General features: G+C 38.3%; 1 protein-coding gene across 4 annotated transcripts in view; it reads left to right on the forward strand.

Annotated features, from left to right (window-relative positions):
* Positions 1-1,795: 1,795 nt before the first annotated feature.
* The window catches only part of CENPE (centromere protein E), a 92,344-nt gene continuing 68,098 nt past the window's right edge, over positions 1,796-26,041 (forward strand). For 3 of the 4 annotated variants that reach the window (XM_072624459.1, XM_072624461.1, XM_072624462.1), the window contains exons 1-13: positions 1,887-2,053; positions 3,905-3,996; positions 9,331-9,420; positions 9,542-9,660; positions 12,346-12,465; positions 12,850-12,931; positions 13,104-13,171; positions 13,253-13,318; positions 15,581-15,632; positions 18,868-18,955; positions 19,379-19,508; positions 21,636-21,755; positions 25,046-25,204. In XM_072624459.1, the coding sequence (XP_072480560.1) occupies positions 1,998-2,053; positions 3,905-3,996; positions 9,331-9,420; positions 9,542-9,660; positions 12,346-12,465; positions 12,850-12,931; positions 13,104-13,171; positions 13,253-13,318; positions 15,581-15,632; positions 18,868-18,955; positions 19,379-19,508; positions 21,636-21,755; positions 25,046-25,204 (1,242 nt within the window). In that variant the 5' untranslated portion in view covers positions 1,887-1,997. Of the gene's footprint in view, positions 2,054-3,904; positions 3,997-9,330; positions 9,421-9,541; positions 9,661-12,345; positions 12,466-12,849; positions 12,932-13,103; positions 13,172-13,252; positions 13,319-15,580; positions 15,633-18,867; positions 18,956-19,378; positions 19,509-21,635; positions 21,756-25,045; positions 25,205-26,041 lie in introns of all 4 variants that reach the window. The other variant, XM_072624460.1, reaches the window with a different exon arrangement.

Raw genomic sequence — 26,041 nt, forward strand, 5'->3', positions numbered from 1 at the left:
CCTTTTACCTTCCCTTCTCTTTTTTGTTTTTTTCTCCCTCTGTCCACATAGGGTATAATATCCTTACCTGGGTGTTTTGTCCAAAGGAAAGTCAACAGGCTACATCATGCCTTAAACCCAAATCACTCTGCCTCTCATAGATTGGCCAATCATTGATTGGCCAAAAATAGGTCTCTTGGTCATTAGTCTGATTGGCTCAGAATGAATGTATAGAGCCACTCTTTCTATTTTGGCCTGAAACCCTGAGGGTCTTCCCCAGTCTGGTTGCTTTTTTGTTTGTGTGTTTTTGTCTTTTGACTAGGTAAGACAGGCCATTTTTTGTGTTGTTACCTAGCCTTAATCACTGAACGGGCCTTGCCTCAATCAAACTGAGGTTATCCCAGGCATAAGGAACAGCCTGGGCAGAAGATGGAATGCCAAGTGAGTCCAATTAAGACTCAAGTCAACAAGAATTTATTGAGCACCTACTATATACTGTACTAAGTACAAGGCATACAAAGACAGGCACAAAGAGTCCCTTCTCTCAAACTCAAAACGGTAAAAAGAAAAAAAAGTGATAAATTTGTTTTGCATTTATTCTTTCTCCTCCACAAAACTGTAGAGCATTAAAAAATAATCTCAAACTTGCTTTTTATGTACTTAAAGTACCTTCAAGGGCAGTTAAATAAAAGTGCAGATTAAGAAGTATAAATCCAGGAAAAATCAACTGAATTTACTGACTGTTGGTTGACATCAGCTGTGATATGTGATACTGGCTCTTTTGCAAATGGCTTATTATATTGTTTTTCCCTGGGGTAATGCTTGCCTAAAATAGTACAGTATAGAGAGACCAGTTCACTCTCTTCAATAGACCACAATTCATTTCTGTTGCGGTACAACTTTAAAAAATAAACCAGCTCCCAAGACTAATTTAAAATAAAGCTAGCTTCTCAGAAAAGTGTACTTAAAACAGACCTCTCTCTGCTATTAAGCAATGTATGTGTTACACATATACATATATTACACATATATACATACATTACATATGTGCATGCATACATATTATATGCATATATATTATATTTATATATCATATTATAATGTACACGTTAATATATACATATGTGTACATAATGATAAGTGTATGTATTAATATGTACATGTAGGCATGTATAAAAATGCATATATTAATATATTGAGCAGGTATATATAACATATATTATATCAATAATACATATTGATATGTACATATATGCATATATAATATATAGATATATTAATATATTGAGCAGGTCTATAATATACACATGTACTAATACATATTGAGCAGGTATTTATAATATATACATGTATGTATATATAATATAATTAATATGCATACGTGTGTGTATAACATATACAAATTAATACATATTAATGGCATGTATAGATATTAATTAATAATTAAGTTATTAATATGCACACATATATACACACAGACACACATATATTGTTGAGGGCTCCCCCAACTTGCATCTTTTGAGCACTATCAGTTAGGGGGTAAAATGAGCGGACAGATCCCCCAGCAGGGTGCCAGGCCTGGTGCCCACCACCGCACACACCCCCTCCCTCCAGGGCTAGCCCGCTCTGACCCGCTCGGTCCTCGGGGGTCCCCTCGGGGAGCGCTGGGTCTCGGGGTGCCGAGCACAGCAAGGCTGAGATGAGAACCTTCCGGGCACCGGCACCGATCGTCATCGTGGGTCCAGGAAGGGAGCTAGCAGGTGTCTCGGCACGCCCCCTGCCCGAGGGCACGGGGCACGGAATGCAGCTGCCCCCAGGCTCCACCCCCGTTACTCGCCAAAGTGAGACGTTCCTCCGCCAGCTCCACCCCCCTCCGCCCCGGGAATGGGTTGGCCCTCGCATTTCGCGTGACGTCACGAGGCGCCCGGGCCAATCAGGAGAGCAGCCCGGGAAATTTCAAACGCGTTGGCAGCCGGTAGTTCCAGACCGTTCAAGTTCCGTCTCCCAGGCTGGTCGGGATGGCGGACGAAGGCGCGGTCACGGTCTGCGTTCGAGTGCGGCCGCTCATCAGCAGGTGGGTCCTGTGGGCATCGGGGTGCCCCGGAGCAGGGGGCCGGGCCCCCCAGGCTTTCACAGCGCCCGCCCGGGGAAGGCCTAGCGTGGGCCCGGAGGTGCGGGGCGCGGCCTCTGCCTCCTCCCCGCCGGCCGAGGCCATGCCCTCCCTCCGAGCCCGCTCCCGGCCTCTCCCTGCTGTGCCCAGCCTTGCGGGCACCTTGTCTCTCTCCTTCCCCGTTCGTGGTGCCTTGGCTTCGGGTTGGCTCTTCGTGTTCCCCAGCGCGGTCTCCGCGTCTGGCTCCTAATCCCTGTTGGGTGACTTGCCTTTCCTCTCCCGGCTCCCCATAAAAGCCACAAGCGGGGTCCCCTTGGATGCCTCCCCCAGCAGCCCCGTAGAGGGGGCCCTGGGGTTATCCTGAGGAGCAAACCGAGGCCCGGGGGGTGGATGGAACCCCGCACTGCGCAGCTTCTCCCGGGAATTTAGGCATCATTTTGCTGTGGTTCCGTCGCTGGGATGGAACCCTAATAAAGCTGCCCCGAGCCCCAATATGCTAGCTCCCTTAGGGGGCCCACCGCACCGCGGGCACGTCCTGATGGAACCCCACCATCGGACGTGGGCCACACCGCCGGCCCCCAGACTCAGTATAGCCCCCGCCCCGGACCCGAATCGCATCATTTGGACGGGGTGTTGTGCTCCACCACGGTCACACCGGGCATTTGCCCCAAGACGTGACCTCTAACTGTACCTGCCCATCGATCTGGACCAGATAGGACAGCCAGAGGGCAGCAGGCCCGCTGAAACAGCAGGGATTGCCCCTTCCCCACGGCCTGGTCCCTTTGCAGACCCTCCTGCCTTTCTAATAGCCTTCATTTCCTTCTCCAGTTCGTTTTATAAATGAGCTGAGGCAAACAGGATTAAGTGACTTGTCTAAGGACAGCAACTAGGAAGTGTCTGAGCCAGATTTGAACTCAGTTCCTGACTCCCGGCCTGGCACTTTCTCCACTATAGCACCTCGTTGCCCTCAGGGGTGTTTGAAAGTCCTCAGTTTTATTTAATGTCTATTTTTTTTCTCCTGAATGGTTATACTCAGTTTTGCTGGGTAGATAATTCTTGGTTGTGATCCTAGCTCCTTTGCCCTCTGGAATATCGTATTCTAAGCTTCTAAATCTTGTGTTATCCTAATTGTGGCTCCACCATATTTGAATTGTTTCTTTTGGCCTTTTTGAAACTGAGAGAAAGAAAAGAAAAAGACATAAGAGCCCAAAATAAGGTAGTGGCAAAGCTGTGGGAATGTTTGGCCATTCCTTGAGTGTATGTAGTAAGAATAAAGAGCTGAGAATGATACAAAGCTGCAAAAATTATTTTTGAACCTGGGTAGCTGGAAGGATGGTGGTCACCTTGACAGAAATAGGGAATTTTTTAAAAAGGATGGATTTTAGGGGGAAAATCAAGGAGCGATTTCTCTGTCAAAACTCATCCTGCTTATTCTATGCAACTCATTGCATGGAAGGGAACAGATAAAGAACCCACAAATTGATCAAGGGACAGAATGTGTGTTCTAGGGTGGGGTTGGGGGGTGGATATTCCTAATGACAACTTTGGCTGGGGTCACCCCCCTGAGGGTTGTTGTAACAGCCCATGTCATCCCAGAAACAGAAAGTTTGGAAGCTTATACAACAGAGAGAAAGGGCAGAGTGCCAAATGTTGGCTGGTAATGAGTAAAGAAGTCAGACACTTGATACTTATTTAGCTACAGACCCTGGGCAAGTCACTTAACCCTTAAGGTGCTTTTGTGGCCCTTCAAGAACTATGTAAATGTGCACTAAGATGGGAATAGTAATTATAATAAATGAAGAATTTTTCTTTTAGAGAACAAGACCTCGGAGATACTACACAGCTTCACTGGAAGACTGAAGATAGACTGATTTCTCAAATTGATGGAACAAAATCCTTTGGTTTTGGTAAGTTCTTAAGGAATTTCGAAAGGGCCCATTTATTATAGGCTTAAAAAACTCTGACGTGATAACATATGTGAATACTGGATTGGGCATTAAAGAGCAGATTCCAAGTTTTCTGTATTTTAGTTCACTAGAAACAGAGGAAATGTGTCAATATTAATCTGCCTGGCATGACTAAGACTTGAGAAACAAACTTTCATTTGAAAATTTTTATACTGTTGTTGTTGTTGTTCTGTGAGTAAAACTTATATTTAGCCTATTTTTCTACTTTTCTGTCCATTCTTTTAAATACTTCTGGAGAAAGTGATTAGATTGGGCTGATTGGGTCCACTACAAATCCCCTAGGCCTAACTCACAGTTGGGGCTTTCAAGAGAAACTGTTCTCACTATGGTTAGCCATGATCTCTTAGTTACCAGGATGATCTTTTCCTCCATCCTACTCTTTCTTGACCTGTTTGCTTCATTTGACACTGTTAAGCACCCTGTACTCCTGATACTTGATTGTCTCTTTTTATGGCATCACTCAGTCCTGATTCCGCTTCTCCCTCCATACCATCTCTCTTTGTAACCTTACCACCTTCTGTAGCTTTGACTGTCGCCTGTGTGCAGATGATACCCATAGCTATGTCTAGGCTCATTATTTCCCTGGACCTTTGCATTTTGGACATTTCAAACTGGATGCATCAGAGACATCTTAAACTCAGCATATCCCAAACTGTGGTCATTGTCTTTCCCCAAACCTGTACCTCTTCCAAATTTCCCTATTTCTGTAGAAGGCACTACCATCCTTCTGTTCTCCCAGGGTCATAATTTCAGCAATATACTGGACTCCTCCTAACTTAGGGGGCCCCTCCTCCAATATATCCAATAAGTTTCCACAGCTTGCTATCTTCACCACATCGCTTGCATCCTTGCACCATGCCTGGCACATAGAAAGTGTTAAATAAATACAGCTGATTGAGACTGAAGCAGAGGAGAAAAAGATGGATGAAGATCTAGAACTGTATGAGCTATGGAGGGGAAGGAAAGGTGGATAGCCTCAACTTTAGAGATCAAATCTGAACAGGGGAGAATTTTTAGAGTATCCACTGTTGGGTGTCATGGCCATGAAGAAAAAAATTACAGGATGATGTATTGATAACTGAAAGAGACCTTGTAAGGAAAATATAGAGTCTGTACAAGGACAATAAAGCCTGGAGAGATAGTAAATGGCAAAACTAGATTCAGTATAAGCTGAGAATTTCTCCATTCTTATGGTATGTTCCCTTTCCCTCAGATAGTTCAGAAAAGGCATTTTTCCATATTTTCCAGATTGTATGGCTTTCAGCATGAATTTATTCGTTGTGTACTTGGGCTGGTCCAGGCTACACTGTTTGTCTATCTCTTTAAATTCTCTTGGGACTTTCTTGCACAGCACATCTGACACTGAACTGTTAGGGTTCAAATATGTTCCCTGGAATTAACAATGAAAAGAGACCCACATAGAAACCATGGCAAATTTGTTTGTTTGTCCATCTGTTTGTTTCATCTATGAATTAGCTGGGGATCTTGTGGCTTAGTTGGAATTCACACTAATGTTTCTGAAAATTTTGTTTTTGCTTTCACTTTGCCCCCCAAAAAACAGGAATCCCCAGTGTCAATCAAGTTGAATTCCTTTTTTTAAAGTTGAATTTCCTTTTTTTTTAAAGGGGTCAATGATGAGATCTCACTACTTATGTGACATATTGGACATTAAAAATCAAGTCCAAACATTGAGAATAAGATTGTATGACTATCATTCAAAGAGCCTTCCTCCACAGAGACTTCTCATAGAAGGTGGAATTGTAGCTGGATCTGAAAGAAGCCAGAAAGTAAAGATGAGGAGTGAGAGCATTCCAGGCATGGGGAACAAATTGCATATGACTGGAGGCAGTGTCATGTGGGAGGGACAGCCAGGAGACCAAGGTCACTGGATTCCATGGGATGGAGGACTAAAAGTTGGGTGTGGAGAGGCAGATTTTGAAGGATTTTGAATGCCAATCAGAGGCTGTTCTATTTGATCCTAGAAGTGAAACTCTGCCTCTGAAGTTTCTTGAATGGAAGAGTAGGGGATAATATGGTCAGACCCAAGAGGATTAATTTGAGGTGAATGGAGGATCAGTTGGAGTGAGAAAGAGGCCTGTGGCAGGGAGACCAACAAGAAGACTATTGCAATAGTCCAGGTGTGAGACAGTGAGGGCTTGCACCAGGATGAGGACAGTGTCGGAGGAGAGAAAGGGGTACATAGGAAAAGGTTTATGAGTTGACAAATTGAGAGTTGTTCATTTTTAAAAGTACTTATGTTGAAGCAAGTAAAGTGAGTCATTGCACATTGTATTTTAAGGGCTTAGATCCACAAAAAATTAATAAATCTTCATTCATGAAGGACTTGCTAAGAGGATTGTCACCATGAATTTCTCTTTAGGATTTGATGATCCAGAATGACAAGGGAAGTTGGAGGATTTCTCTACATTTCCACAATACTTAAGGGCATAGCTCATAATAGAGAATTATGATTTTCAAAATGTTTTTGTACTCATTTGATAGTTACAATCAGTACCCTTACCTTACACATGAGGAAATTAAAGCTGAGAATTTAAATGACTTGTCTAGCATTTTCCAGGCAGGAAGTATCTGAGGTGGAATTTGGACTCAGGTCTTCTAGACTGTTGGATTCCAAATCCAGCATTTAATCCACTGTGCCCCCTCACTTATCCATAACTATGTATCTCACATCAGAGGGGTCAAATTTGTGGGCCCACAACATTACCAAGTGTGGCTTGAACCAGTTTCAATGTAATTACTACCTGATTTTAATATGCTACTGTGTTCATTTTAAAAATAGAAATATATAAATAGGTGTGGTTTTCTAAGGCAATTTGTAACCTCCAGGGATCCTTATGTATGGTTTGTTGTGGTTCAGTCTGCTTCTCCTTGGACCCCATTTGGAGTTTTCTTGGTAAAGACACTGGAGTGATTTGTCATTTCCTTCTCTAGCTTATTTAACTGATGAGGAAACTGAGGCAAACAAAGTTAAATGAGTTGCCCAGGATAACACATCTAGTAAATGTTAGTGGCCAGATTTGAACTCAGGACTTCCTGACTCCAGGCCTGGTGCTCTATCCACTGCACCATGTTGCTGCCTATGTATGATTTAGTAGCCTCTATTTCTTCTTTTTTTTTTTTTTAGTTAATTTATTTGTTTTTGGTTTTCCCACAGTCACTTCCATAAGTCTTAAATTATCTCTCCCTTTCTCCCCTCTCCCTCCCCAAGATGGCATGCAATCTTATATGAGTTCTACACATACATTCTTATTAAACACATTTTACATTAGTCATGTTGCCTAGAAGAATTAAAATGAATGGAAGAAACCATAAGAAAAAACAAAACATAACATAAGAGAAAATAGTTTGCTTCACTCTGCATTCTGATTCCATAGTTCTTTCTCTGGATGTGCATGACATTTTGCCACAAGAGTCCTTTGGGAACGTTTTAGGTCCTTGCATTGCTGTGAAGGGCTCAGTCTATCGTAAAAAGTCCTCGCACACTGCAGCTGTTAACTGTATATAATGTTCTCCTGGTTCTGCTCCTTTCACTCAGCATCAGATCATATAAGTCCTTCCAGGCCTCTCCAAAGTCCTCCTGTTCGTCATTTCTTATAGCACAATAGTATTCCATTACATCCATATACCACAGCTTGTTCAGCCATTTCCCTCATTAATGGGCATCCCCTCCATTTCCAGTTCTTGACCACCACAAAGAGAGCTGCTATAAATGTTTTTGTACATGTGGGACCCTTTCTCATTTTTATGATCTCTTGGGGATACAGTCCTAGTAGCGATATTACTGGGTCAAAGGGTATGTACGTTTTTGTAGCCCTTTGGGCATAGTTCCAAATTGTTCTCCAGAATGGTTGGATGAGCTCACAGCTCCACCAACAATGAATTAGTGTTCCAACTCTCCCACAATTATCATCTTCCTGTTTTGTCATGTTAGCCAATTTGCTAGGTGTGATGTGGTACCTCAGAGTTGTTTTGATTTGCATCTCTCTAATCAATAGTGATTTAGAGCATTTTTTCATATGACTATAGATAGTTTTAATTTCTTTCTCTGAAAACTGCCTGTTCATATCCTTTGATCATTTATCAATTGGAGAATGACTTGTATTCTTGTACATTTGACTTAGTTCTCTATATGTTTTAGAAATGAGGAAGTGGTTTCTATTTCTGTGTTGATTTGACACCACTGCCTTCCGTTAAAGTTCCTAATCAAAGACAGTATTTATGTAACAAGACTAGTCAAGGGTGATCATAGCTAATATTTACATAGAGTTTAGTATGTGCCAGGCACCATGGTAAGTGTTTTACAATTATTATTTCTTTGAATCCTCGCAGTAGCTTAGGAGATAGGTGCTATTATTTTCCGTATTTTCCAATTGAGGAGACTGAAGCAGACATATTAAATGACCTGCCCAGGGTTACACAGCTAGTAAGATTTGAATTCAGGTCTTGCTGACTCCAGGCCCAGATCTTTAACCACACTGTGCCACCTAGATCAATTTCTAGGATTAAATCATGACAAATCAGCAATATGGACCCTCTATAACTTTAGGATCATATAAAAGTGGTGCAGTTTACAAAAAACCCAAGCATTTGCAAAACTGTTTGAACTAAATTATTTGAACAATCTGTAATATTGCTGGCCTCTTGTCTGCTACATAATAGTTGTTTAATACGTGTTTGTTAAGTTGGATAGTATTCTAGTCAGTTGGCACCTAGGAATGAATCATGTGATCCACAAACCACATTAGTGGGCTTGTGTGTAATGGAAAAGAGGAATAGATTTCACATGGCAGGACCTGAGTTTGATTCCTGCCTCTTCCTCCTACTATCTGTATGATCCTGGGCATGTCATTCTCTTCCTCTATAACATGAGGGGGTACACTACGTCCAAGGTCCATCCCAGCTCATATATCTTTGATTCCATGATCCTATTTATTTATGGCATTAAATGTTTGATTCTGCTTTTAAAACTTTATTGTATATTTCACTTCTTCATCTATCATATAATATTGTAACCTAGGAGTGTCAGGCACATAGCCTGCAACAGTACCTAACCAAATTAAGATGTTATTGGAAATATTTAACAAAAGAAAAATAGAGTGACATAGTTGTTAATACATTTAAACTAAGTCAGCATGATCCTTATGTACAGTTTAGCAGCCTCTGTTTCTTTGTGAGTTTGGCACAAATTTCTGTAAACATCGTTGACTTACAGGGTAGCATCTATTATACTAACTCTTGTCGACTTCTCTTTAGATCGTGTGTTTCACACCAGTGAAACTACCGAAAAGGTCTATGAAGAAATGGCAGTACCCATTATATGTTCTGCCATCCAGGGCTACAATGGTAAGGTTTTAGTGTATGCTGTCTAAACTTTGTGATTGCCTTTGGTTATTTAATAGTCATTTCTTAAGTGACTGTTTTGAGCCTTGGACATTGAGATGAGGGTTTTTGTTCCTTTTCCCAGGTACAATATTTGCCTATGGACAGACTGCTTCAGGAAAAACCTATACAATGATGGGTTCTGCAGGTGGTTTGGGTGTAATACCTAAGGCAATTAATGATATTTTTATAAAGATTAAGGAGGTAAGTTACCTAGCTAAATTAGCACCAGATCAAGGATGTAAATAGTGTTAAGATTATGATAATCATCACCCTTTGCTGAACAGAAAAACCATATCATACTGTATTTCAGTTATAGCTGACCCAAGGGAGAAAGAGCATACATTCACATTTTTCTTTTCTTCCCTTTTCCTTCCTCTTTATCTGCTTTACTATAGGCCCTACCATTACCTCAAAAATGTCCTAACAAACTCCTACATTTTCAGTCATAAATAGGAACTTCTCATTTCCCTCTGGTGACCATTATTCATCTATAAAGGAGCTAAATGTCAGATTAGAAAATCAACCCTGAAGATGAGGAGACTGAGGCAGACAGGGTGAAGTCACTTGCCCGTGGTCACACAGCTAGTAAGTGTCTGAAGCCCAGTTTGAACACTGGTCTTCCTTACTCCTGGCCCAATGCTCTATCTGCTGCACCACCTGGCTGACGACTATACACAAAAACTAAAAAGATTGTACTGTTGCTGAAAGAAGTTTCAGTTTGATAAATATTATTTGCACAAGAATGAGAAATGGTTTAATAGTGGATTCCACATCAGATTTTGTGACAATAGATTTATCGAGAAAAGAGTTGGCAGATTGTGATGCTACTTCATTTGTCGAATCATGCTTGAATTTCAGCTATAGGTTGGCTACAGATAGAAAAGTTCAGAAAAATCAACAAAAGGATTCTGTGAAAATAAGTTGACTATGGAATTTATAATACAGAGTATTATAGAGGCAGCTAGGTGGCCCAGAGAATAAAACACCAACCCTGGAGTCAGGAGGATCTGAGTTCAAATCCAGCCTCAGACACCTGACACTTATTAGCTATGTGAACTTGGGCAAGTCACTTAACCCCTCTTAAAAAAAAAGTTACCTATCTTACTATTTTTGAATTGTGTACTGCATATCCTTTCTATCAGTAAAATTTCAAATAAATATGTATGTGTATGCATACTTTTTTTTTTGAGAGAACCAGTTGTTAAACATTTACCAGCACGTGACTAGGAGGAGCCGTCAGAATTAGAGAAAGGAGCCGATATGGATCTCAACTTGTAGTCTTAGAGAGATTCCTGATGCACTAAAAGGTTAAATGATTTGCCCAGAGTCTCAGCCAGGATGCATTGAAGCTGATGCTTGAACACAGGTCTTGCTGAACCTGAGGATGGTTTTCTATCCACTCTGCCATGCTGTAAAAGCAAGCAGCCCTACGTACACAGGCGGGCCTGCTATCACAGGTTCTTAGATCCGCATTTCTAAAAGGAAAGCGACTTCCGAGGGGTCAGCAGTCACTTTAATCAAGCACATATATATTATTCACTTTAGTTCAGGGGAAAAAGTCAACACCCTGAACTTCAGAGAAAATACACAGAAATAATAATCAGCAGGCTTCCAGTTGCCTGACCATAAGCAATACATACATCGTAGATCCACAGACAGATCCAGCTGCCTGGCCTTTACAAACACTTCCCATGGTAAGCCCCAAAGTAAAACTTCACCTTAGAATATTTATGCACTTTTCAGAGCCAGAGAACATCACAGACCTTGAGAACCTGTGCCTCATTAGATATTAACAAAAGGTGTAGCCCTCCCTAATATTAATGGGTGGGGAAGATCTTTAATCTCATTAGCACTGCACGCACCTTCCTCTATAAATACAAAATAAAACACAAGAAATGAATTGGTGAGTGGGGACAGTGACCTGCAGTAGCTGTCTAATCTTGGCCGAGTTGCTTCTGCTGAATAAACCTGATTCCTCATTTGTATAATGGGGATGATAAAATCTGAATTTCATGCATTGTGGGGATAAAATGAAATTTTGTATGTAATGACTTCTTATAAATTGTGAAGTCTGTTAACTAGTAATTAAAAATTAAAGTAATAATCTGATTTATTACAAGAGAAAAGTGCATGCTCCTTATACTAAGGAATTCAACCCTATGGACAGAACTGGATATTTATGGGGAGCAACCAAAGGGAACATCTCAAACAGGCGATCCCTTCCCCAATGGGAGTGACAGGAGAGGAAGGGAGCAGAAGAGAGGGGAAAGGACTAATCCCCTCCCAAAGGGAAGAAGAAAGGCAGAGAAAAAGGAAGGGGAACACGAGTAAGTAGGATGGCAAACACAGCATTGTTTTCCCTTGGGAACTGCTAGACTATGAAGATAGGATGGTCAACTTATCTACAAGGGTCCAAGCTACACAAACAGTTTATCAGCCTGGGTTAGGCTGTCTAGAGCCAGGAGTGCAGCTGACTTGGCTTCAAGGGCACTGAGAGATTAGAGTTCAGACACAACGGATCACTGTTAAGTTAGCTTCATCTCTGGAAGATAGGGCAATTCAAGAAAACAAGTTCAGGAATCCCTTAACAAATGGTACACAGATGTATAGCCTAGAAATGATCTTTAGGTGATTGTGCAGCTATATTCACCTAGTTCAGAAATCTACCTTCTTAGGGGTTTAATTTTTTAATTAGTTTTACTTCTTTTTAAATACAATTATAAATAGAATATTTATATAATCTGTAAAAGTTGTGAGTATATAACCAGTAGTCTTTTATATAAAATGACCTATCTTGTCCTCATAAATGCACATGAACAGTCAGTATTAGATTCTCTTTCCTGAATGCTTTCAGATAGCATCTTCTAAACTTTTTTCCCCTTCTAGATTCCTGAAAGAGAATTTCTATTACGTGTATCCTATATGGAAATTTACAATGAAACCATAACAGATTTACTCTGTGACACCAGGAAAATGAAACCTTTAGAAATTCGGGAAGATTTCAACGTAAGTGACCAGCAGTTATATTTTTCACCCTTTAAATTCAACTTTGCTTTGTATGTCACTATTTTTTGCCTCTCTAACAAAAGAATTCCTTAAAAATGTATGATATTCTATAAGTTTTAACATTTGCTGAAAGATGTAGAGATGAGGGCATTATATTTGGATTTACATAGCTTGATATACTTAATAAGGTTTGAATCAACAACTGGTACAATAATTTCTTTTCATCTTTCTTATTTATCCTATCCCATCATTTTAGAATGCAATTGTTTACTTTCCATTTCATTGAATTTAACATGGCTAATGCAGTTATGTGCCTCTCCTTTTTCAATGGAGGACTTTAACGTTACACCTCTCTAATCTCCCTGTGATTTAAATTTGTTATAGAGAAATGTATATGTAGCTGATCTCACAGAAGAGGTAGTCTCCACCCCAGAGCTGGCTCTGCAGTGGATCAAGAAAGGAGAAAGTAAGAGTTCTCCCTATATTCTTAAAAAAAAAAAATCTTAAAGAAATTAACCTTTTTACAATGTGTTTTTTAAATAATTTCATTATGTTATACAACTTTTTAGAAAAAATAAATTTAATATAGTATTTCTGTGATTTCAGACCTTTCAGTTGAAATATGTATCATTTTGCAGGAAACAGGCACTACGGGAAAACAAAAATGAATCAGAGAAGTAGTCGTTCTCATACAATTTTCAGAATGGTAGGTAGTCCTTTTTATCTTTTTTTTTTTAAACTTTGGAATTAAGAGTCCATTTTCCTACAATTTGCCTTTTCTACTTAGATATTGGAAAGCAGAGAAAAGGGTGACCCTTCTAACTGTGATGGAGCTGTCATGGTGTCTCATTTGGTAAGTCCCACTTTTCTGTACAAGGCAGAACAATCAATTGTTTCTCAGACAATTTTCCTCATTATAAATTTAGCTGAATTTTAAGAAATAATAGATAATTTTGCATATGATATTACTGTGTCAGTGATATTTGAATAGTAGGTGAAATTTTATAGAAAAATACTGTGTGAATATAACTCCTTGATTTACTTCCTTAAATATCTACACCCTCATCACCTTTGCCTTTGATGCCTCTTTGTCTTTGAATTCCCTTTTAAGTCACAATTATGGTTAGAAAGGGATCACACCTTAAGCTCTTATCAGCTGATATAATGAATGAATTGCCAACCCATAAGAATTGCATGCAGAATGTGGTAAGTATGGTAGTGGAGGGAAATAAGGAACATTGGAAAGGAAGGTGGAAGGATGCTAAAGACAGATGTCTCCTTCCAACCCTTTGTCTTAGAGCTGGGTCTGAGTATGACTCACCCCAAATCCAGGCTGTCAATCCCTAACCTTTCCAACTACCTATTAGAAACACCACAGTTGAGAAACGTTGATCTTATCTATAGTTTTTAAATATAAGTTGCATTTAAAGAGTTAATTTGTAAGCACTTAGGAATGCCAACAAAAGATAGACCCAAATCCCAAGAAATTTACTTATGCAAAGATTTCACCAGCATCTTTCTAATCACTTAGATTTATAATCTAAATCCCTCACCTCATATCCAGTCAAATGCCAAATCTTGTCAATTCTACCTCCACAACGTCTTTGGATTTTGGATAATCCAAATTAGAGGCACCCAGTGGGATGGAATCAGGAAGACTTGAATTCAGATTCTGTTTCAAACACTAACAAGGTGTGTATGACCTTGTAGAAGTCAAAATTTATTTAGTTTTCTTTTACTCCCACTTATAAATGGTAGGTTTGAGGCTAGGGATCATTTCTTAGCAGGCACTCAAATATCTGGACCGAACTCAATTGGATCAGAAGATTGAAATTATGTAGCATAACCTCCCACCCAGTAGTAGCACTTATTTCTGTAGCATCAATGGCAGATGGTCCCAGCCTCTGTTTAAACCCTTTGGGCACTTCGTTACTTCACAGAGCAGATGATCATTGAAACTCTTCTCTGTTTTCTCCACACCTGATGTACTCTCATCCTATGTTGATTGCTCTTCATTTTATTTGTTTTTTCTCTTTGTTGTCTCCTCCCTTAAGCATGTGTTTCTCTCCCTCCTCCATATTTAGCTATTTTGTTCCTGTCTCCCATCTTGTTTCTCTGTTCTTTCCCTCAGCAAGTAGCTCTATCTCCTCCCAGAACTTATTATCTCTTTGCTAATGACAGCCACACCACCCAATGTCCTGTCTGCAGTTGCCTCCCAGGCATTTCTTCTTGCATATTCCCAACTCAGCATGTCTAAAACCAAGCTCAGCTCTTCTGAGGCCAACTTCTCAAACGCTGAGAGTGGCCTTCTCCTTCTCTGTCATAGAGCCCCGATAGTCTTGGCTTCCCTTGTCCTCTCTCTCCAATTACTTACTAAATGCTGCGTGTCCTCACTGCCTTAGTTGCTTCCAGAGGCATTCCTCATCTTACGCTCTATGACTGTAATAGTCTCTTAGTCAGTTTCCTTTGCTCCAGGCCTTTGGATCCATCTCCCATGCTATATGCCTAAAGTTATATAATTTTCAACAGAGATGACACTCTCTTCAGGAATTTACAGTAAACTCTTTTGCTGCTAATTGAAACTAAACTAAAATTTGAAAACCATAACATTGTGGGTTTGCCTTTTGTTGGACACCACTCAGAATATGGAATGTGTCTAGTTTTTAAAAAGTTTACAGATGTCTACTTGTTACAAATCCAGCTTTAAAGACACATTATTTGTATGGATATTACAGATATTGGCTTGTGGATAAGCATATATTGGATATGCCTACTGTGTACCTGATGTATATATTGAATGCAGACAGTGTCTCTAGTGCTGTGTTAGGCATGGCATTATATGTTCAAAGGAGAAATAAGTACATATTGGCCGTTGAAGAAAAAGGGAGACTGAGCCAAATTCTTTGAGCCAGGAGACCCAGTTCCCTTGACCTCACCTGGGCTTTACATAACTTGTCCAGAAGAAAATAGAAAGAAAAAGGGAGAGAGGATATGGTAGAAATAAGTTGGTGAGGTATATTTTATTGTTCATATTTAAAAGATTTTTAACCTTCCTCGAAATTTATTTTTCTATTTTTTTAATATTTAAAATTTTAATTTTACTTTAAATTTGCAGAATCTGGTTGATCTTGCAGGCAGTGAAAGAGCCAGTCAGACAGGATCTGAAGGTAAAAAAAAAAACAATCCATGAAATATTTTTGTCTTCTGTTTTTATTATGTTTCCTTCCTGTGTGAATTTGCTCATGTTTTCTAATTCAGTCTCAAACTGAAATAGAAATAAAGACTGTTATAGTGTACATAACTGTACATAAAATTCTTTTGGGCCTCGTAGAGACTTAGAAAACCATATAGTAACAGTATTTGTGTTCTTATATGTTTTTATTTGTTTTGTTAAATATTTCCCAATTATATTTTAGTTTGGTTCAAACCTCACTTGGAAACATATGGGCTGTAATGAGGGCCACAGGTTTGATGCTCTTACACTAAATTACATGTTCTTCTGAAAGATCTTCCCACATTTTTGACATTAACATGGGTTTCTTTCCTGTATGAATTGTGACAGTAAGATGTATTTTCTTTTGAAGAACCTTATCACAATTCTATGAGAAGTCACTGTCAGGGTCATCATGATGCTACAATGAAGCATCAGAGTTGAACCTCCATAGAATCCTACTCTGATGCCTCATTGTGTCATGGAGGTAGGGACTCTATATTTGAAAAGGCAAATCATAAGCTCTTGCAAGATCTACCATCATGGGAAAGTGTAGTAGTATGTTCCTGACCCCAGACTGAGTCTGCTCTCTGAGAACCAAGCTGACCATGAAGAGGCTAATAACTAGAAAGTTGTCCATGGAAACCCATGAAACAAAGGATTTAAAAAAAAAAGCCCAACCTTTGATCCTATGTAGATTCATTCTTCCACTCTGATGGTGGTGAGTGGTAGAAAGAGGTTAAGAATTATACTGTTGTCAGACTGTCTCTAAATATTAAGTCTGAGTCCTTTCAACATGGTTACCTCTCTCCATTGATCAGCAAGGTGATAGACTGCTAGAGAGACTGAACTATCATCATGTTGATATTCTCAAAATAAATAAAAACCAAAGGGAGTTATCTGTGTTGATATTCTGAAAATGAAAACAAAAGGAAATTAACAACTGAATGAAGGAATATTTCACAGGTTGTCCTCAAAAGACAAAGAAAGGAGTTGGCAAGGTTGGTTTCCTGTTCTACCCAGAAGTAGTAAATATTTCATTAATCACTTGCTTATCTCATCTTGTAAGGTTCATGTTGACCATGAACAAAAAGACCACCATGAAGATGATTACTGTTTACTGCAGCAATATTAATAAAGATGAATAGTAATAGTCGCCAGCATTTGTATACCAATTTATGGTTACAGAGTACCTTACAAATAGCATCTCATTTGATCTTCACAACAGCCCTAAGAAAGGTGCTCTTATTGTCCCCATTTTACATCTGTAAAACTGAGGAAGCAAAGGTTAAATGCCTGGCCTAGCATCACACAGCTAGTAAGTGTCTGAGGCCAGATTTGAGCTCAGGCCTTCCTGACATCAGGTGTATTGGAGCTCTATCCACGTGACACCCAGCTCTCCCATTAGGCACCAAAACATTCCATGTTCTTGCCGGGTAGAGAGAGATATGATAACTGTTAGCAACCTCTGTGTAAAATTCACACTTGTTTGTGAAACAGTTTGGTGCAAGGTAGTGGGAGATGATGAGCAGCATTGCTTCATATGACAATCAAAAGCAGTGCAAGAAAAAATGTCTCTGAAAACCTTGGTGTCCAACCCAACTAGCTTTAAAGTATTCCATAGACCAAAACTGGCCCAACTTTAATATCAAGTTAAAAGTTAAGAAATCCACTGGGAAAATGAGCAAACAACCAAAAAAGAACATCACCATGGAAAGTTCCTGTGGTGACAGGAAAGATCAAAACACAAACTCAGAAGACAGATCAAAACAAATACATGCAGAGCCTCAAACAAAAATGAGAATTGCTCAAAGGCCCAAAAACAATTCCTGGAAGAGCTTGTACAGGATTTTAAAAATCACGTAAGAGAGGGAGTGGAAAAATAGGAAAAGAAATGAAAGGGATGCAAGAAAATCATGAAAAGAGAGTCAGTAGCTTGGTAGAGGATAAATACTGAAGGAAATAAAATCTTAAAAAGGAGGGGTACAAAAGCTTACTGAAAAAAAATAATTCCTTAAAAACTGGAGTCAGGCAAGTGGAAGCTAATGACTCCGTGAGGCATCCAGAAACAATAAAACAATGAAGTCAAAAAAATGAAAAAAATAGAAGAAAATGGGAAATATTCTCATTGGAAAACCAACAGAGCTGGAAAATAGATTAAGGAAAAATAATCTAATCTATTGGACTGCCTGAAAGCCATGAACAAATAAAGAACCTAAACATGTTTCAAGAAATTATTAAAGAAAATGATGCTGATATCCTGGAAACAGAGGATAAGATAGAAATGGAAAGAATCCACCAATTACCTCCTGAAAAAGATCCCAAAATGAAAACTCCCAGGAATATTATTGCCAAATTCTGGAGTTGCCAGGTCAAAGAGAAACTATTGTAAGCAGCTAGAAAAAAACAATTCAGATATCATAGAGCCAAGTCAGGATAACACAAGATTTTATAGCTTCTACACTGAAGGATCAGAGGGCCTGGTATATGATATTTTGGAGGGCAAAGGAGCTAAGATTACAAGCAAAAATAAGCTACCCAGCAAAACTGAGTATAATCCTTCAAGGGAATAATATGACTTTCTAATGAAATAGAGGGCTTTCAAGCATTCCTGATGAAAAGACCAGAGTGTAATAAAAAACTTGACTTTCAAGTGCAAGACTCAATCAGAATCATGAGTGATTCAATAAGGTTAAACTTTATATATGCACAAGGGATTATGATACTTGTAACTCCTAAAGAACTTCATCGTTAAGACGGGAGTATACATAAAGAGAGGGGCATGTGTGTGATATGATTATCTCAACAGATTCAGAAAAAGCTTTTGACAAAATACAACACCCATTCCTATTAAAAATACAAGAAAGCATAGGAATAAATGGAGCTTTCCTTAAAATGATAAGTAATATCTATATAAAACCTTCAGAAAGCATTATCTGTAACAGCAATAAGCTATCATTCTCCACAATAAGATCAGGAGTGAAGCACGAGTGCCCATTATCACCACCTTAGCTAATCAAAGCATATTTGATTTTATGACAAGTTGTACAGCTCGGCTTTTCAATTCTAAGTTTCCAGTAGTTTGATAGATGAATAAGGCTGCTTACTCACAATTTACATTTATTTTAATATGTATATGTATATATATATATATATATATATATATTTTTTTTTTTTTTTTTAAATTGCAGGACTTCGACTCAAAGAAGGCTGCAATATTAATAGGAGCTTGTTTATATTGGGACAAGTGATCAAGAAGCTTAGTGATGGACAAGCTGGGTAAGCTTATATCATGTCATATGTATTTATGGATGTCTGACCATCTGAATGGGGTGAAATGGGTAACATTTTGGTACCACTCAAATGTAAAATATATTGTTTTTGCTTTATAAAGTCTTAATGACTCAATGAACTTAGTTTCTTATATATGTGACTGAACTTCATGCCCCACTTTATTAAGTTATACAGTAGTAATTATTTTGATGTACTCATGGTGTTTGTAGAATATTAATAAAAATGGACATAATTTTCCTAGTTGTGTGACCTGTGATATAATATTGTAAAAGTAAAGGTGATTCTTAAGCTTAAACATTATATTGTTATATTAATGTTTAAGGAATAGTCTTTATTTTAACAAGTGCTCTTTCACTGAACACATACAAGTTACTAATTTTTTTCCTCACCTCATTTTTTTATCTCAAGAGGTTTTATAAACTATCGAGACAGCAAATTGACTAGAATTCTCCAGAATTCTTTGGGAGGAAATGCAAAAACACTTATTATCTGCACTATCACTCCAGTGTCTTTTGATGAAACACTTAGTACTCTCCAAGTAAGTAGATTTTTTTTTTTTACTTTGTAGAAAACAAAATTAGTAGTGGAAGTCGTTTTTAGGGAAAAAAAAGAATACCAACATTAAACAATTCAGTTCAGTAAACATTTGCTAAGTGCCCACTATGTGCCAGGCCCCAAGCTAAGCACTGAGGATACAAATCAGAAAAAGAAAGTCTGCCTTCCAGCAGCTTACAATCTAATGGAGGAAGACAGCACACAAAAGGAAAGTGGAAAGCAGTAGTAGGGGATGGGTGAGCAGCTGTCCAGGTGTAAGTGGCATGTTGATATCATGTCTGTGGAGTCTAAACCAAACAGAGCTGCAGATGGAAAATTGAGAGTTGATTTCATTGTTAGAATAAACATTTCACATCAATCAAATTAACATGCTTTCCATTAAATACTGTTCAACAAATGCTAAGGGAATCTCCACTGTATACTAGATGTAACTAGGAACTACATAGAATACAAAGGTTTCTAAGACATAGTCTGGGCCCTTCTCTTGTAGAAAATATAAGTCATGCTCAGAAAAAATAAAAAGTAATATGATAAGTGGGCACTTGAGGACTTAAAGGGCACAGACAATGTGTGTGTGTGTGTGTGTGTGTGTGCATATATATGTATATATACACATTCACATATGTGTGTGTGTAAAATAAAAGATGGATCAATCACTTCTAGTTGTTAGGGTGAAAGTGAACTTCTTTGGAGAAGAATTGCTATTTCAGTTGGGCCTTAACTACCAAAATAGTGTGGAAAAAGTTCAAGGAGGAAAAAAATATTATCAGCAGAGATAGGAAAGCACACAGTACATTTATGGTTCAATGAATAGACCAGTTTGTGTAGAGCATAGACTATGTGTGTGTGGTACAGGTGAATTAAAGAAGAAGAGATGGGAAAGGTAGATGTAAGACTAGAGGGTACCTTGAATGACAGTGGAGGAGAAAAGGAACCATCCAGAGAGGAACTGGGATTGTATAGTGTCATGAAAGCCAAAGAAACAAGGCCGTCCATTAACATTGTTAGCTATAGTAGGGAGTTTGAGGAATATGACTACTGAGGGAAAAGGCATCATTGACAGTTTCGGCAGAGCTGGTGAGGGCAACAGCCAGGTTTCAGAGAGCTAAGAAGAGAGGAATGGTTCTGGCTGGAAAACTGAAGAGGGAGTAGGAAGGAGTAGAAACACGCGGTGATAGAGAGAACGTAAGGATCAAGGAAGTCATTGAGTGACTCTGTAGTTGTACCACATGCAGAGGAAATGTGAAGGTGGGCCAGGATGTTGACAAATGCAAAATGAAACTTGATTCTGGTTATGGTATGTCAATAAAGATCATTTTCAACATACATTTTCTCGGGAAATTATCTTGGTAATTCACCCCATGTTGCTTGTGTGCTGTTGGTACGTGAATGTGCTGCGTGGCTCTTTCACGGAGACGTAGTAGGAGTGGGAAAGATAAAAAGGAAGGATTTGGGTTTGAGATGGAATTATTGGCAGTCAATTCAATGTGTCGAGGGAAGGAAGAGTCCAAGATGATTCCAAAGTTTCAGACTAAGATGAGAGGTAGTCAAGAGGATTAGCCTGGTTGAAAGGGGCAGGTTTCATAGAAGAATCTGTTCATCACAATTGCAGGAGTTATGTAACTTGACATTTTACTTTTCATAAGTGTATCTGTCATGTTGACGAATGAATTATTAGCTATGTCTGCGTGGGGTATGGTTGCTTTTATACCGGTTACATTCCTGCTAATTTTGTGTTTATTTGGAATTCCTGTAATTATATGCTGCAGTGTTTACTTATGGGATGAGATTTGGCCTAGTGTACTTTAGCAGCAATAAAAGGACAGTTGTGTGAAGGCCTGCTCTTTCCTTGGCATATGACAACGGAGATTTACATGGTCATGGAAGTTTCCTGAGGTGCCCAAGTGAAGTAGAAACTTACTTCTGTCAGTTACATCTTGTCATACCCATCTTGAAATTAATATTTGGTGTTCTAGAAAATTATTGGCAGCTGGTACAGGTTACAGTTAGAGGACTGAATTGTCCAGGATATATGGTTACTGGTTCATTTTTCCCCCATACATTTAATTAAATGATTATAATTGTTAATGTTCTTTTCTCCCCCCTTCAGTTTGCCAGCACTGCTAAATATATGAAAAATACACCCCATGTTAATGAGGTACTGGATGATGAAGCTCTGTTGAAAAGATATCGGAAGGAAATAATAGATTTGAAGAAACAACTAGAAGAGGTATGTGAACCATGTAGGATAGTGGTAAACTGAGTGATGATTTGTCCTCGTACAGAAGGAATCTTGATCCAGGATGAAAATAATGAAATATAGTTTAAAAATGAATCAATAAACTAAGTTTAATATAATGTATTAGATGTATTGCCTTTTACAGATTTATTTCCCCCAAGCGATACAATTTTGAAAATTCCTTTTTTTTTTTTCATTTGCAAATAGCTTAGTTTCTCTGTATATACTGACTTAAGGTCTTCTAACCTTAGGTAATATTTAATCCTATCAGAGAGATGGTGTCTACAGAAAATGGGCCTGAAATACTTACTTGATATATCTTTTCACTGGACTTTGGTGTGTTTTGTTTTGTTTTTTAATCTCTTCCTCTCTTGTTATCAAAGTAGCCCCAATATGTAGCATAAACCCCCTAATTCTTGTTGTGTTTTGTTTCATGAAGATAATCAACATTCGTTTATTTAAAAAATGACTAAGTTCCCACTTGGTACAGATTACTGTATTAAGTGCTTCTGAAGAGGAAAAAGTGGAAAAAGACATGATTGCTGCTCAAGTGTAGCTTATTGTCTAATGGGGGATAAAATGCCAGCACAGATATCATAAATGTTGTAATTAGTAAACAATTAGTTTACAGTTGGTAAATAAAACATTGTGTGAGATCTGAGAGGAGGCCCTATTCAGTAATAGTGGGATTGGGGAACGCTTCCTGGAGGATGTGATGATTGAATATGGACATTCAGGTTATATGGAACTGAGCAAAAACATGGACATTAAGGAGTCTTTTAGGGACAGGAAGTTATCCAATTTTGCTGGAACATAGATTGCTTGGCAACAGGGGTAATTGTATAAAACTGGTAAGGTAGGCTGATATCAGATACTGGGAGACCATATAAAAGAATTTAAGCTTCATTAAGTAGGTAAAGGGCAGCAGGATGGCACAGTGGAGAGAGTGCTGGGCCTGAAGTCAGTCAGACTCATCTTCCTGAGTTCAAATCCAGCCTCAGGCACTTACTGGCTGTGTGACCCAGGGCAAGTCATTTAACCCTGTTTGCCTCAGTTCCTGGTTTGGAGTCATGAAGAGTCATTTAACCCTGTTTGCCTCAGTGCCTGGTTTGGAGTCATGAAGAGTTGGGCACAACTGAAGCATCGACACCAACAGAAGTAGGTGAAGGGCAGAGCCACTAAAGATTTGTGAGCAGCCCAGAAGGCTTTCATTGAGCAAGCGTCTAAGTATGTAACTATACTTACATTTCTCAGTCAATGAATGCCATCGATAGATTTATGACCAAGAAAGATGATGCCAAAAATGGTATAAAGGATAAATTAGAAGAGGAAAAAGTGAATCCTGAGAAACATTTTAAGATGCTATTGCAGTGGACTGGGTCGGTAGGTCTGTAACGACCTATCGGAGATGGGTTTGTTGAGTCATGAAATAAAGGAACTGGTGGACACCCGTTGGTTTCATTAGTGCCTGTTCAATGCCAGGAAATCCTGATTAGGGCTCTCATTACCTTTGGTGAATTTTTGGGGAAGGTTGATGTGAAGATGTAAACAAGAATCACAGTGGATGAGAAGGCCTGGATAGGTTTTTATTGGCACCATCGGAGAGAATACTCTTGTAGTGAGATTGCAAATCTGTTAACCTATCATGTTGTTTAATGAATTGAACTCAGTATTTCTCAGTTTTTCTTTGGCTCCCTATGAGCCAACCATCATATAGTCTAGCATATCAAGGGGCAGCATTCTGACAAGAGTGCTCCAAGTCCAGATCACTAGATTGATATCTTGTTCTCATCCCTACACTATTTCTTTTAAAATCGTTTATCAGCCCAGGAATACATCTTATTGTTCATCCATGCAGGAAGCCACACACATGTATAGTACTTGGATGACCCAAAACTTAGCCAGAAAAACCTTCAAAATCCTCCTAGTCATTGTTCATTAAAATAGTTATTCTTAAACTCATGTTGGACAATCTGGCCTATTTTACTTATGACCAAGAACACAGTTTAGAATAGGTCATATAAAACCAAAATTCAGTTAGGAGACTCTTCCATGGTAGAGTGATCCTAACCCTTCTTTGCCCCTCTTTTGTACTCCTGTCTCTGTGCTAGAAAGAACTGGACTCTCTTTTGTCTTCATCCTAATTATACGCATTTGCTTCCTTCCACTGTACCTAGCTTTTCAGAATCTGAATCTGTAGATTGATTTCTCACCGGAGGTAGTAGTGGAGGAGGAATCACCTACTGGTGTTACCTCCTTTGTCCTGTTCATCAGCATTATTTGTGTATTTGTGTGATTTGGGCAATTTTATTTTTGAAAGTTTTCCATTGCTATTGATTGGTCTGGCTTGCACTAGAAGATTTTAAGCCAGTGGGTTCTGCCTCTCATTTTATCTACTGCTGTGTTTTTGGCAGCAAAAGAGTACTGGTAGATATCCATATAATTGAAGCCCCTTTCTGCCAGGTTTTTGTTTCCAAAATGATTTCCTCTAATTTCACTATCTGGCTAGGGAATTTAAAGTGTAATCCACTGACAATTTCTCCCTCTGTTTATCTTCACCCATTTGCTTTCCACATTTCTTCTCTTGGATTCCTGAATTTTCTTACATGAATGTATCTTATTGAAATATAGTACTACTCCACTGCCTTTTCATCTAATCTTTTCCTTTTTGAATAAGGTGTACCTTTCAAGAGCAGGATTCTATGCAAGTGTCCCATCCCAGGAGGACTCAGCGATATCTTCATGAGATCACATTTCCATCCTTTAACCAAGATAAATATTTCACTCTAGTTATTTAGGACCCCATAGGTTTTTTGTTGTTGTTGGGTCCTTTGATGTTTTTCATCATTAGTTACTGGTCCTTTTCATTGATCTTCCTGTTTTGTACCTATAAATAAGCCATAATTAGTATGTTTCTATTTCGCCTGTTGAGGTCTCATTCATCAAAATTGCTTAAATTATATTGTCTGTTTTTACCCAGACATGCTAGGTAATTATTATTAATGACCCTGGAATTTTGAGGACAATATTTGTACTAAATTCTTTAGGAAATTATTACAACTTTTTATTTATTACAACTATTATAAGTGTATACATATATAATTATAACTATTATAACTTTTTCATTAATTTGAAGGACTGAAATGTGTAAAATATGTTCTTGTAGTGTTTTTAGCTCATATATAAACTCATCCTTCTGAATTACTTCTTAGTCTTTTAAATGTAGTCTTATTAAAAATATAACACTTAAACTTGTAATATACAATAAATTCATCCTTTAGGTTTCTTCAGAGACTCGTGCCCAAGCAATGGAGAAAGATCAATTAGCTCAACTTTTAGAAGAGAAAGACTTGCTTCAAAAAGTACAAAATGACAAAATTCATAATTTAACGCAGATGTTGGTGACCTCCTCTTCTGTCACATTACAGCAAGATCTCAAGGTAAAATTTAAATAATTATGGTATTTTATTATATAATCTGTATGTAATATTACATTAATATTGACTATTGATGAATTGTATTGATATTACAACATTATCTTCATGGTATGATTATATGTATGACACCTTTTATAGTAATATAATTATATCCTATTGTTTATAAACTTTAATAATTTCATAGTTTATATTAGATAGATATATATGTTTGTATTAAATATGTAAATATGCTCACAAATTTGAATGAAGAGTATATAAAAATAATATATTATGTGTAATATGCAAATACATATTATGTCATATGTTTTACATACTTCCCTACTTTTCACGTGAGATTTTCTGGGTTCATATAATGCACCTATAGAGTGTGTTTAAGAAGCTCAGCACATTGTTTCTTTTTCTTTTCAGTTCAGATCTGGGAAGTTCAGGCACTTGTTTGTGCTTACCCATCTAGTACGTCAGGCAGAACATGGACACCCTCACTCCATTGTCAGCCCTCTGTACTCTTCCAGAGGGTATAGGTCAAACTGGCTCTAACCGGATTAACATGTAATTGGGAAATGTTTAACAAAATAAACAAAAATATAGTACAATCTTGAAAATGTTAATTTGTCCATTTCTAAATCAGCCTATTTTTCTTTTTTTAATCAATTTATTTTTATTAATGTATTTTTAGTTTTCAACATTTATTTCCATAAGATTATTTTCTCCCCATCTCTCCCTTCCCATCACTCCAAGATGGCATATAATTCGATACAGGCTCCATGTATACATTCATATTAAACCTATTTTCACATTAGTCATGTTGTAAAGAAAAATTAGAACCAATGGGAGTGACCA

The sequence above is a fragment of the Notamacropus eugenii genome, chromosome 7 (genome assembly GCF_028372415.1).
Source record: "Notamacropus eugenii isolate mMacEug1 chromosome 7, mMacEug1.pri_v2, whole genome shotgun sequence".
In the NCBI taxonomy this organism is placed as follows: Eukaryota; Metazoa; Chordata; class Mammalia; order Diprotodontia; family Macropodidae; genus Notamacropus; species Notamacropus eugenii.